We start from the raw sequence: 12,224 nt of genomic DNA on the forward strand, positions 1-12,224 counted from the left end.
CTACATAGCTATTGGAGAAGGTGCAGAATGAAAATTGACAAGCCACGCAAGAGAAGGATCGATGACATCATGATCTATTTCTGGTGGAATATTTGGAAAGTGAGGAATATAAGAACCTTCCAAAATAAAAATTTACAACCAAGCGCGGTGGCACTACTATGCAAAGAAGAGATTGATCAGTTCAACCTGGCTACAAGAGTAGAAGTTCTAGTTCAATAGTAAAGTATAGCTGTAACATAGTTCTTTATTTTTGTTTAATCATGTTGTTGCTCTTTTTGTTTTTCCTCGTCTAATAAAAATCTGGCAAAATGCTTTTGCCGCCCTTCTTAAAAAAAGGGCGATGCTACCTTCCGCATCTTGCTCGCCGGCGGCGTGGGTGATTGTCGTTTGGGGGAAAGCTTTTCCGCTCATTAAGGCTTTGTTTAGTTCGCAAAAATTTTCAAGGTTTCCCGTCACATCGAATCTTTAGTCGCATGCATGGAGCATTAAATATAGACGAAAATAAAAACTAACTGCACAGTTTACCTGTAATTTGTGAGATGAATCTTTTGAGCCTAGTTACTCCGCGATTGGACAATGTTTGTCAAATAAAAACGAAATGCTACAGTATCTAAAAACAAAAAAATTTGCGAACTAAACAAGGCCTAATAGGGTGACGAGGCCTGCGAGACGTTCGGGGCCCGTGGATCGAATCGGAATCGAGCCCATGGATTGTGGAGGCAGAATCGGACTCGAGCGCCAACCGCTGCAAATTTTAGTTCGCAAAAATTCCTGCTGTACCACTTTGTATTTGATATATGCAGGGAACGCAATTCCCGTATCTTCAACAACATTTTGACCACGGCAGAGCAAGCTAGGCGGGTTGTGCTGGTTGAGGGGGATGAGTGGATCGCTGTTGGATTCACGGCGATCTCCAAGTTCCTGGTGGTGGCCGCTACTAGCTAGTAGCCATTACCGCCGGTTCCTTTGCGTGTCGCACAGATGGTAGTCCATCTTGCTTTCCTCGGGTGTGCTTGTGAACTTCCACTATCGTTGCATCTCGTCTTGGATAGCATTTGTCTGTATGTATTGTGCTACTTTTTCTTAATGAAATACACATAAAGTCATGTTCTAGAAAAAAAAAAACGTATACAAAACAATCAAGCTAACAAGTATCCTGTCTTCTCAAGAAGCAGCTATTCAAGATGCTGGTTTAACTCCTACGCGATGGAGGTCAACCCGATCGTTGATAGTCGATCATCAAAACACGTTGGCATATACCAAAATTCATCGTAGTGGAAAAACAAAGATCAACCTTGAGCTTGCCACACCTAAAAACCTCCAAAATTTGAGTACCTAGCTAGCTAGTACTCCGTAACTCGGAACCTCGCCTCGGACATGTACACGCTCTATGGACTGACTCCTCCTAGTACTAGACTAGACCTCGCCGGCGAAATCCTTGTGACGTGACGTCAACATTCAGTTAACGAACGAGCACATCCTAGCTCCGGCGCATCGACGGCCCTATCACCGCGCGGGCGCGGCCACCAAGGCAGCACGGCCATCTCCATGACGAGCTCGTCCAGCAGCGCGTCGACCACGGCGCCCTCCACGTCCGCGCCGACGTCGCGCTGCTCCTCGCCCACGCACATCCACCGCCGGCTCCGTTCCATGTCGTCCAGCGCCGACTTCCCGGAGAGCACCACGTCCCCGATGCCCCACCGCGGCCCCGCGCCACGCAGCCACTCGGCGGCCGCTCCCAGCAGCGCCTCGCTTCCGGCCGCCGAACGGATGAGATGGTCGGCGCCCTCCGCGAAGAAGTCGAGTACCAGCACCCGGGAGACCTCGTCGTCCAGGCACGCCGCCGCCGCCGCGTCGTGTTCAAGCAGCCGCGCGAGCAAGCGGTACTCGTCGTCAGGCTCTTCTTGCTCTGCCTGGTGATCGGGCGAGGGCGAGGGCGAGCGCTCGGCGCTCTGGTGCTCCGTCTCGTCGTCGTCGTGCCGTGTCGCCGTCGTCTCCGAGGTGCTGCTGCTGTCCGTGCTCGAGCTGCTGGTGGTGGTGGTTGCGAGACGCGTGCTGGCGTCCGCGGACTCCCCGGACTCCGAGGTGGCCGCCGTGAACCGTGCGTCGAGATCCAGGGGGTCGATTCCCTGCGCGACGCCGCCTCCGTCGTACCGTCGGATCTCGTGCAGCAGTCGCGTCTGCTTCTTCGTCCCTGCGTGCAGTACGTCCGATGATGAGATCCAAGCTCATTAAAAAAAAGGACATGCATGCAGGTAATTAAAAATCTGTAAATACATGCTAAGCACGTTCTCGAAAAATCTGGTAATTGAAATCAAACTACGTACTGTGCTCCTCCATAGCATAGTACTGCTGCTCAACAAATTTACTATAGCAGATACTGGGACCTCCAAAGCCCAGCTTTAATTAAGCTAATGTTAGACGACATGCCACATCAAGAAGAGATGAGGCTAAAATCTTTTGAGCTAGCGAAAAGACAAGAGCTAAACTCTTTACGTGTTCTAGATACATTAAAGACATATAATTCCTCTACATTGCTTAAGAGGAGAGAGAAGATATGAACTAAAAGAATACTCTTTCCCTTCTAAAATAAATGTACATCTCTCAATTTAATTTGAAAAGTCAAACAATCACAAGCTTGACTAGATTTATAGAAAATTATATTAACATTTGTATCTTTAAAGTTGATTAGTACTATAGTATAACAATATGTGATATGTTTAATCTAATGATGATTATTTGACATTATAAATATTTTATACTCCCTCCATACCCATAAAGAAAGTCATCTAGGATAATGACGCAGTCTTCAAAGTCTAACTTTGACTATTTATTTCTATAAAAAATATTTATTAAAAAATGGTATATGTGTACTTTTACGAAAATATTTTTTTCAAGACAAATCTATTCATATAGTTTTCACATTTGCAAACTTAACAATTTAAAAGTTAGTTATGATTTATATTTTCAATGTTTGACTCAAACCTTGTCTAAAACGACTTTCTTTACGGGTATGGAGGGAGTATATATATATATATATATTGTCAAACTTAAGTTTGTTTGACTTCTCAAAGTATGAGATATGCACTTATTTTATAAGAAGGAGTATATAACAGTACAAATAGTATGAGATGAGACATCACTTGTTGGAGATGCTTTTGTTTAAGGCCAGTCTCGGTGGGGATTTCATGTCACAGTTTCCATCGTATTCAGATGTTAGTCCTCTACTTATATAAAACTCTTATCATCTATGTCTTCATTAATATATGTGTCTGGTCAGCATAATTAGAGCTCATGAAACTTCATTAAGAGACTGTCCTATAACGTATGATGATGCATCACAATTACTATGTAACCTAGTTGACCTAGGTGCGTAGTGAATCATGATGCCATGCGACGACAATCGTCGCCATCATCACGTGCCATTGATTCACACTGTAGCACTATATTTTAGTGTGATCGAGGACAATTATAATTATAGCTAGTATTGATTGACAGTAACTACTACTTCATGTTTTGTACAACAGACTCTACTAGTAGCGTAAAAAAAAACTCAACGAAGCGACCGGGGCAGCTACCAGCTAAGCGTTGTTTTCCTTTTACAGCCGGGTTGCCTGATCGAGGAGCGAGGCTCCCGAACTGTTTCGGCATCGTTGGAGTGCTCAAGTCAAGAATCTCGGCGTACCATTAATGATGTTCGGACAGTGCACGATTCTTCGGTCGTACTACTGGCACGCTAACCAAGCAAGTGTTACTCGGACATGGTGGCTAGATGAGCGAGACTAGAAACAATTTGCATGCCTAGCCGATTCCGAGCTCTAGAGGAGACTGCTGCTGATACTGAGTACTCCGATGGAAGTTGGGATAGATAGATGGATGTGCAGTGCATGGATGACAATGGCAAGAAGAAGCTAGCTTACTCTGGACGTCCGGCGGCGTGCAGCGCTGGAACTGGAAAGCGGGGGAGGAACAGGTGCCGGCATCGCTCCCTTCCTCGCCGTCGTCGTCATCGAAGGGGAAATCCAGAACGGACACGGGGCTCAGCTGTTGCTTGTCCTCCACCATGCTGGCCTCCATCAGCTTCTTCCGCCCCACCGCGGAGTCGCCGTCCGCTAACTCCTGCACCTGCCATCATCCACCATTTAGCTACCGTTAACACTACCGTTAACAGTACAGTATGGATCTGTGCGCGCACACAGTAAGTACAGCGTCTATTGCTACAAATACAAAGAAGTCAAGAACACAAGACTGCTAATGGTAAGTACGGCTGGTGCAGAAAGTGGAGCACACCACACATGATTGACACAGTGGCCAATTGCTTGTCTTTTTTGGATGTAGTTTTCCCCCCAAAAAAGACAAGAACAGATGAAACAAAAGGCTTTCAAGTGGAGAGAAAAACATTGCAAGGCTCACGGGGAAAATTTAGATAAATAGACCATTCGCTGCAGGAGTGCAGGATAAAAGAATGGGGCCCGGCGTTTCCAGAAGAGCAGATCAGGAATCGGGATTCAGGATCAGGGTGGTAGTTGGTGATGGCGGCATACTGACACGCACGGTGCTTGTGCTCCGTTTTTTTTCTCCCTAAATAATCAGATCCAATCATGCATGTGACATGGTAGTGCCAGTAGATATGCCCTGTGTTATGCAGACATTAATTACAATTATTAAATTGGAGAGGAGATACAGATACTGCCCGTAGCTTGAACAAAATACTGCAGTGCATGTACCATTAAAATCCTAGGAGTAAAGAGGAGTAATTAACCGGTGTAGCCATCAAGTCTAGCTGCCCTGATGCCTACACTAGAACTACACTACACACAATCTTTTGGAGCAGCGTGACTGCAAGTGATAGAGTAGCCACTCCACTGCAGGAAGCTATAAATTTATTAACTAACTGAGGCTAACACCACCTCACCACAGTCCACAGGCAGTCACACTCACCATAAGTTCCTACAACACTTATGAAACTACTAATTTCATGTTGCTAATAGCTAGCAACTACTAATTTTCTTTTTATGGAACCGGAGGGATTTGCACCCCTACAGAAGTTTTATTGAAGGAAAAAACAGGTTTAGGCAGCGAAAGCTTAGAACAGAAAAGAAAGACTAAAGTCTACTGAACAACTACTAAAATTTATTTATCAATCCATCTACAAATAGATGTGCTAGCCAAAATTAGCAAGGTTACATTAGTGTACTAAACCTTAGTCATCTAACTAAAGTTTAGTTCTAATTCACTCGTTCGATTACGTGGACCAATCTGTAGCCAGCCAAACTAGTTGTTAGTCTTTTTCTATATGTAACCGATATATCCAAACAGTACAAGATAAACAAAATTAGTCATCTAAACTTTAATCACCTAAATTTTAATTAGTGCTAACTCTACCATAATATTAGTTGGCATCTAAACTACCGGATTGGAGTATACTCCTAAATGAGTAGTATGACTACGAGTGTACTACGGTGTCCGGTGATGATGGAAGATAAAAAGTGTATTTGCCCTACATGTCAGGGAGGTAATGAGGTGTCCGGTTTCACGCACGCCGATGCTGCGCGGAAGTTGACGCGGGGGCCTGAGCCTGACAACACAGAGTATGGCTTGCCATCTGCCTGTTGGCTGATCAGTGAACAGTGAACACCTGAACTGACGACGAGGCATGCGCGTGCTCCCCGCAGGGCACAATCTGAAATCGCATCGTTTTCTATCACATCGATGTGGGGAATATTTGGGGCTTCACCGACGAACAGAAACCCATCCTTTCCTTTTTTTCCCTGCCCTCGGTGATATTTGTAATTCACTCAAAAAGTCTTACTAGTAATTTTCTATGCACTGACACTACGGCATGCGCGCCACTTGTAAAAACTCCTACGCCGGTTGTATTTACTCTATCCTCAGATGAATATGCTACAAAAAAACAAATATGGCAATTTTGCTGCACTGCACATGAAGTAAATCACCATTGCAAGTCTCATAACACACCTACGTATACTATATGGTTAATTTTTTCTTGCAAAATTTTGGAACGGTTGAAGCGCAGACATGCAGTACTACCGAACCGAGAATTACCACTACCGGAACAATGGAGGAGGAGGATGGGTACGGTTGACCTGGGAAGCAAATATCTGTGCTACCACGGGTAAATAGAAATTGGCCCACAGTGTGTGGTGTCATGGTGTGCATGGGCATAGCGATGGATCACCAGCAGACGCTCTGGAATTTATGCTAGCCCAACCAACAAGACGCAGGATGATTGAAGCAGCATTAACGCGCCAGGACGCTGGGCGGAAGCGGAACAGAGGCAGAGGCACTCACCTTCTTCCCGTCAGCTGCAGCGGCGTCGTCCGTGCGATCGTGGTCGGCCGATCTTGAGGAGGAGGAGGAGGACGACGACGATGAGGTGGAAGCGGTGGCCTTGTCGCGCTCGGACGCCGGCGTCGTCTCCTCGGTCGTCGTGGTCACGTCCGCCTCGGACTCGGCGCCGTACTCGGACTCGTCCGAGTCGGACGCGGAGCAGCTGCTGACGAGCGGCGAGGGGAAGCCGCACGAGTCCCGGTCGTCGAAGTAGGCCGCCTCTTCGTCGTCGCCGTCGTCACGGCGCCTCCAGAAGCCTTCCTTGATCCGCCGCGAGAAGGTCCGGGAGAGGCTGGAGATTCTGGCGAGCGCACCGAGGCCGGAGCCGTGGCCGGAGACGGAGCCGGGGAGGGAGAAGAGCGAGAGTGAGAGCGAGGACGGCGACCGCGAGGGGCTACGCCGGAGGAGCTGGGCCGCCGCGGCCTCGGCCCGCGGGGCCGGGGGCGCCGCCTGCTGCTGCTGCAAGTGCTGCAGCACGGAGTCGTCGGCGTCGGGAACGAAGGGCAGGCGGCGCGGGTAGGAGCGGAAGCCGTCGCTGCTGGAGTCGCAGCCGAGCTCCAGGAAGTCCCGCAGCGTCACCGGCCGCCGCGGCGCCTGCACGCCTCTCGCCGCCATCGGTACGTACGGGCACGGTGCGTCGTGGATGGCGCGTCGGCGAGCGACGACTGGACGCCTGGTGCTATACCTATGGATGATGGCAAGGCGAGGAGGAGGAAGTGGCCGACGGCATGTGGGGCTGTGTGCTGGCGCGCTCGGCAGGCCAGTGGGTGTTCGTGGCGTGGGTGGGCGCGAGTTTAAATGAGAAGAAGAGAGGTGGATCCGTGGATGGATCGACGCGGGCGGAGCGGAGCGGAGGGCGGGAGGAGTGGAGTGGAGTGGGAGTGGGCAAGCGAAGCGACGCGACGGGTAGAGCGCTCTGCCGCTGCCGCTGCCGCTGCTGCTGCTTGCTTGGCTGCCTGCCCGGGGCCTGGGGACCGTCCGGCCGGGGGGCTCGGGCAGCAATGATGAACGGAATGGAATGGACCCTGCTGGCCTGGCCTGGCCCTGCCGCGGTGGGCTCGGGCCGGCCTCGAGTCGGTTTAAGTAGACGACGGTCGGGGACTCGGGGTGGATGCGCGCAGCTATTGTGTTTGTGTCGTGTCCAGCGGCAGCGGGTGCCAAGTCGTTTTTGGTCTGCCAAGTGCCAACGCCTCAGGCCGTGACCACTACTCCCAGCCACTAGACACACTCACGTAGTACAAGGATTGTAGTTCAATCAGTACGTAGGCACCGAGGAACAGCACTGCAGCAATCAGTTGAGGGCCGGCCGGGTGAAAACCGGCCAGAACCAACAGCTGAACTAGGCCGGGTGGAGCATGCATGCATGCCACATTGAATCCGTACGTGTTCCATATGCTTTGCTGTATACTCGCTCGCGCGCGCGTGTATATCTTGCATTGGGGTTAGACCACCAAACCATTTGCTTCCATTAAGCTATTTTTCTTTCTCGTGGTGGTAGCGAACTAGGTCGAGAGGCAAAGTGAATGGAGTATTTTCCAACCAGACAGACACACATGCACACTACGTACTGCTCCGTTCTGCAGTACCGCGGAGAGCTAGTAGTTCAGTAGTCCAGTCCACCACTCACCTGCTCGATCACCAGCAGCATCCGCTCAGATCATCCAGGGTTCAAATTAGGTGAACAACAGCGAGCTCGAGCCCTGCAGAATACGTGCACACGTTGTGATCGAATGATTCGCTCACCTGTAATAACCTGTTCACGCAACAACGCTAAAAACAACAACCCCCAAAAAAAATGATATCAGGGTTGATGGTTGGGCTTACTGCAAGCAGCTCGTACCGGCCCAACCAAAAACCACGACGTAAACGTCGCTGCATGCGATGCGACGCGTGTTTGTTCGTTCCCGTACGTCACAGTACTGTCACACAACTCCATTTATCACGTGCATCGCTCCGTGCCCGCATGCAGGCATGATGGATTGGTCCGCCCCCAACCACACACGCACACACGGTTCTTCTTCTTCGTTGCGTTGCATTGCATTGCATTGCATGCACGGCCGTGCCCTGTCCGCGCGCTGCGGGACACGGCTGGGTCCCGACGAATTCCGTCAGTGTCGTGGCAATGCCAGGTTTAGGGGTGTGTCAACGTCGCCGGTATCATTTTAGCAAGGAAAAAAAAAAATCCTGCATGCATGGAATCTATCGCAGAGACACGCACACACCAGACACATACTACGAATTGAAGGATGTATCCCTGGCGATGAATTCCGGTTCACAATTCCGCCGTAGGAGTAGCTAGCAGTAGCAGGCTCGTCGTCGTATTCGAGTGTACATTACGGATCGGAGCGCGTACGTATACGCTGTACCTACCGTGTGTCTGGTGGCTCGGGTACGTGCTCCTCGTCGGACGCTAGCTCTGCTTGCTGCGACAGTGATATCCACCGTACTAGGCCGGGTGCTACTACCGTGCTTGCCGCGCCGTTCCCGTCGGCGGCAGGCATTGACCTCGCAGTGAACCTTCGGCGCGGTTTCCGATCCGGGAACGCACGCATGCGAGCGTTCATCAACCTCGTCGCCGCGTGAGCGTGAGTTTCGAAAGTTTTCGAATGCAAAGAGTGTCGGAATCGCCGTCAAAATGAACTACGAGTACGGATGCACACGTGTACATCTGGTTTTGCATCCTCCTCTCTGCATGGAGGACTGCCGGAGGAGCTGGTGCGTCGAAGCCCGCGCGCCAGCTGTGCCATTAATCGTCAAGATGCCCCTTGCCTCCTGTAGGCTGCAGCGCGCATTGCTCGTCTCGATCGTATTGTCAGCCGTCGTCGTCGCCCCCTGATATGGCGTCAGGGATTAGTTTATTTTTTGCACACTAATTCACTAAACTAACCTCCAGTAGGAGTACGGTACGTACTACTCAGTATGAGTAGGACAGCTTGCCAGCTCGGGTTGACAACAAATTCCCGGATTCTTTCTGCCTTTATTAATCCATCGTCGTCCATGGACAAAATCATTCAAAATTTCGATTTCTGGCGGAGGTGATTTTGAGTGGGCATATGCGGCCACCTGACATGAGATCGCGTGCAACCAGCTGCACAGCAGCACGAGCACGCGGGAGGAAGAAGAACCACCAACGTCGCCACGAGACATCTCTAGTTGCTCATCCCGGTATGGCAAAAGTGGGTGTATATATATGGGTCATGAGGATGACACATAGTTAAAACAAAACAAAACAGAACAGTAATACCACAATGTGTTTTCATACTTGTGCTCTCACCTTGTTGATGCAAGGTCAACTACGGTTTCAACACGCTACCACAATATAGCCATCTTGTGCAGGATACATATTATGGGTCGTTGGCATCGCCTCCTCCCACCCCCACCCAAAAAAACCTCTCTTTTCTTTTGAAATGGTGATTAAATAAACAATAAGAAATAGATACGCAATTATCTAAACTTGTATTCGCTAATATGGAATGAAGGGTGGAGGGGTCAATGCCCTCCTTACATTTTTTTGCACCCGCCATATATTTTTTTAGATAATGGATATAAAATCCGGCCTCTACATCTAAGGATGTACACAACCCAAAATTACAGAGTTTGAAAAGAGATAAACAAAGAGAACCATAGTCCTAAACATGGATCGGGACGCTAGTTTAAACAGTATAAATGTTTTCATCCTTTATTGGATATCTCTAAAGCAATTATTTCTAATTTCTTGCTTATCTTCGAGAGCACGTCCTTGGCTGTCTCATCATGCTGCAGCTAAGCCCAAAAGCATAACCAATACGCTTCTCTGAAAATTACCTGCATAATAGAGTTAGTTTTCATTTTATTAAAAACATAATCATTGCGGCATCTCCAGATAGCCCAAAGCAAAGCAGCCACCCCGACCGAGATCAAATCTCTAATCTTTTTATTTTGATTAGATAGCCAAGTACTAAACATGTGGCTGATTGATCTAGGTTGGGTCAAACTAGTAGCAAAGAAGATAAGCCTCCAAATCATTTTGGTAAAGGGACAGTCTAGGAATAAATATTGAATAGTTTCACTCCCATTACAGCAAATGCACTTGTGACTCCCTTTCCAATTTTTTCTAGCAAGGTTGTCTTTGGTTAGGACTACACCCCTTTGCAGGAACCAAAGAAAAATTTTAATTTTTAGAGGTACCTTTATCTTCCATATCTTCCTGTGCCGAAAGGGTGTATGTGTATCTATAAGATTGAGATACAAGGAACGGACAGAGAATAACCCTGATCCGGTTAAACTCTATCTGAAATAATCTGAACCATCCACTAATTCGACATGGGATATCTTTGCCACTAGACTAAGTCATTCTGTAAGTTTATTATCCACCAAGGCCCTCCTAAAAGATATGTTCAGAGGGTTCGTACTCATAATTTTTGAGACTGTGGCGTGAGGATCTCTCACTATGTTATATAAAGATGGATAACTAGCTTTCAGAGGTTTATCCCCTACCCATGTATCATCCCAAAATCGAGTTGCGGTTCCATCTTTAATATGAAAGGAACCTTTTGCCAACACCTCGTCTTTGATACGCATGAGGCCTCTCCAAAAATGGGAGTCATTGGGCTTAGCTGACACCTGGGATAGGCTTTTGGAGTTTAGGTATTTATTCCTTAAAAGCGTTTGCCATATTCCTTCTGTGTTCAAAAGATTAACCAGCCATTTGGCTAGGAGGCACTTGTTTTGTAATTGTAAATTTAGGATACCTAATCCTCCTTGATCCTTAGGGCGACACAGAATGTCCCATTTGGCAAGGCGATATTTATGTTTATCTGAGGATCCTTGCCAAAAGAACCTTGATCTATAATGATCAAGGTTCTTTAAGACTCCCTTGGGGATCTCAAATAAAGACATTATAAACATAGACAGACTACTTAGGACTGAATTAAGAAGTACTAGTCTTCCCCCATAAGACAGGTACTTCGCTTTCCAACAAGAGAGTTTCTGTTTGAAACGATCTTCTACTTTTCTCCATTCAGAATTAAGGAGTTGTCTATGATGCATAGGGATCCCAAGATATCGGAAGGGATATTCCCCAGTATTGCATCCAAAGAGACTAGTATAAAAGGATTTCATCTCTTTAGCAGCTCCATAGCAGAAGATTTATGTGTACAAAAATTTATGACATTTGTAAAAAATATATTCTCTCTCTTTCGTAATTAATCAAAAACCGTATGGGGCTCATCTTATGCATATTCTTTGATTCTACATATTTTGTCACTAACTGTGTCGATTCCATCTTGATTCATATTCCAAGTAGACTAGAGCCCAGGCCTCTGCTCGTGCTGCGTGATTGTCCCTGCCGTTCATTAGCTTATCTACTAGTATATGTCTTGTCGCTACATCCGAACACTAATGCATGTTATGTTTGAGCAACTTGGCAACTTTAACCATTGTTTTTGCTCTGTGTTACATTACTTTGCTTTGTATAGCCATATTCCCCTGCCAAAACCCTCTCATTTATTTTGAACCGGGGATATCGAAATTTGTATTCGCTAATATGAAATGAAGGGTGGGGGTGCCAAGGCCCAATTAGACTTTATGCACCCATCATATATTTTGTACAAAATTCTGTTATATAGTGTGTAAAAAATATTCTCTCTCTCTCTCTCTCTCTCTCTCTCTAGAAGTTAATTAGATCGCATGTGGCTCATCTCAGGGATATTTTCCAATTCTACCAATTTTTTCATTAATTGTGTCCATTCAATTTGGATCCATATTTATCCAACACTACATGTATCCATGAAAGAATGAAGTACCTATTCAAATGTTATCTCTATGACTATGATTTATATTTAGTGACAAATATATACATGTTAAGTCTCTTTAGCTCCAATAAAATTAATAAG

General features: G+C 47.3%; 1 protein-coding gene across 1 annotated transcript; it reads right to left on the reverse strand.

Annotated features, from left to right (window-relative positions):
• On the reverse strand, positions 1,107 to 7,636 carry LOC8077988 (uncharacterized protein DDB_G0271670). Its single transcript, XM_002468590.2, has 3 exons — positions 6,313 to 7,636; positions 3,921 to 4,125; positions 1,107 to 2,194 (listed from the first exon to the last, which is right to left on the reverse strand). The coding sequence occupies exons 1-3, from the start codon at positions 6,964 to 6,966 to the stop codon at positions 1,452 to 1,454; spliced, it is 1,602 nt and encodes a 533-aa protein (XP_002468635.1). The 5' UTR covers positions 6,967 to 7,636; the 3' UTR covers positions 1,107 to 1,451.

The sequence above is a fragment of the Sorghum bicolor genome, chromosome 1, assembly GCF_000003195.3.
Source record: "Sorghum bicolor cultivar BTx623 chromosome 1, Sorghum_bicolor_NCBIv3, whole genome shotgun sequence".
NCBI classification, from domain to species: Eukaryota; Viridiplantae; Streptophyta; class Magnoliopsida; order Poales; family Poaceae; genus Sorghum; species Sorghum bicolor.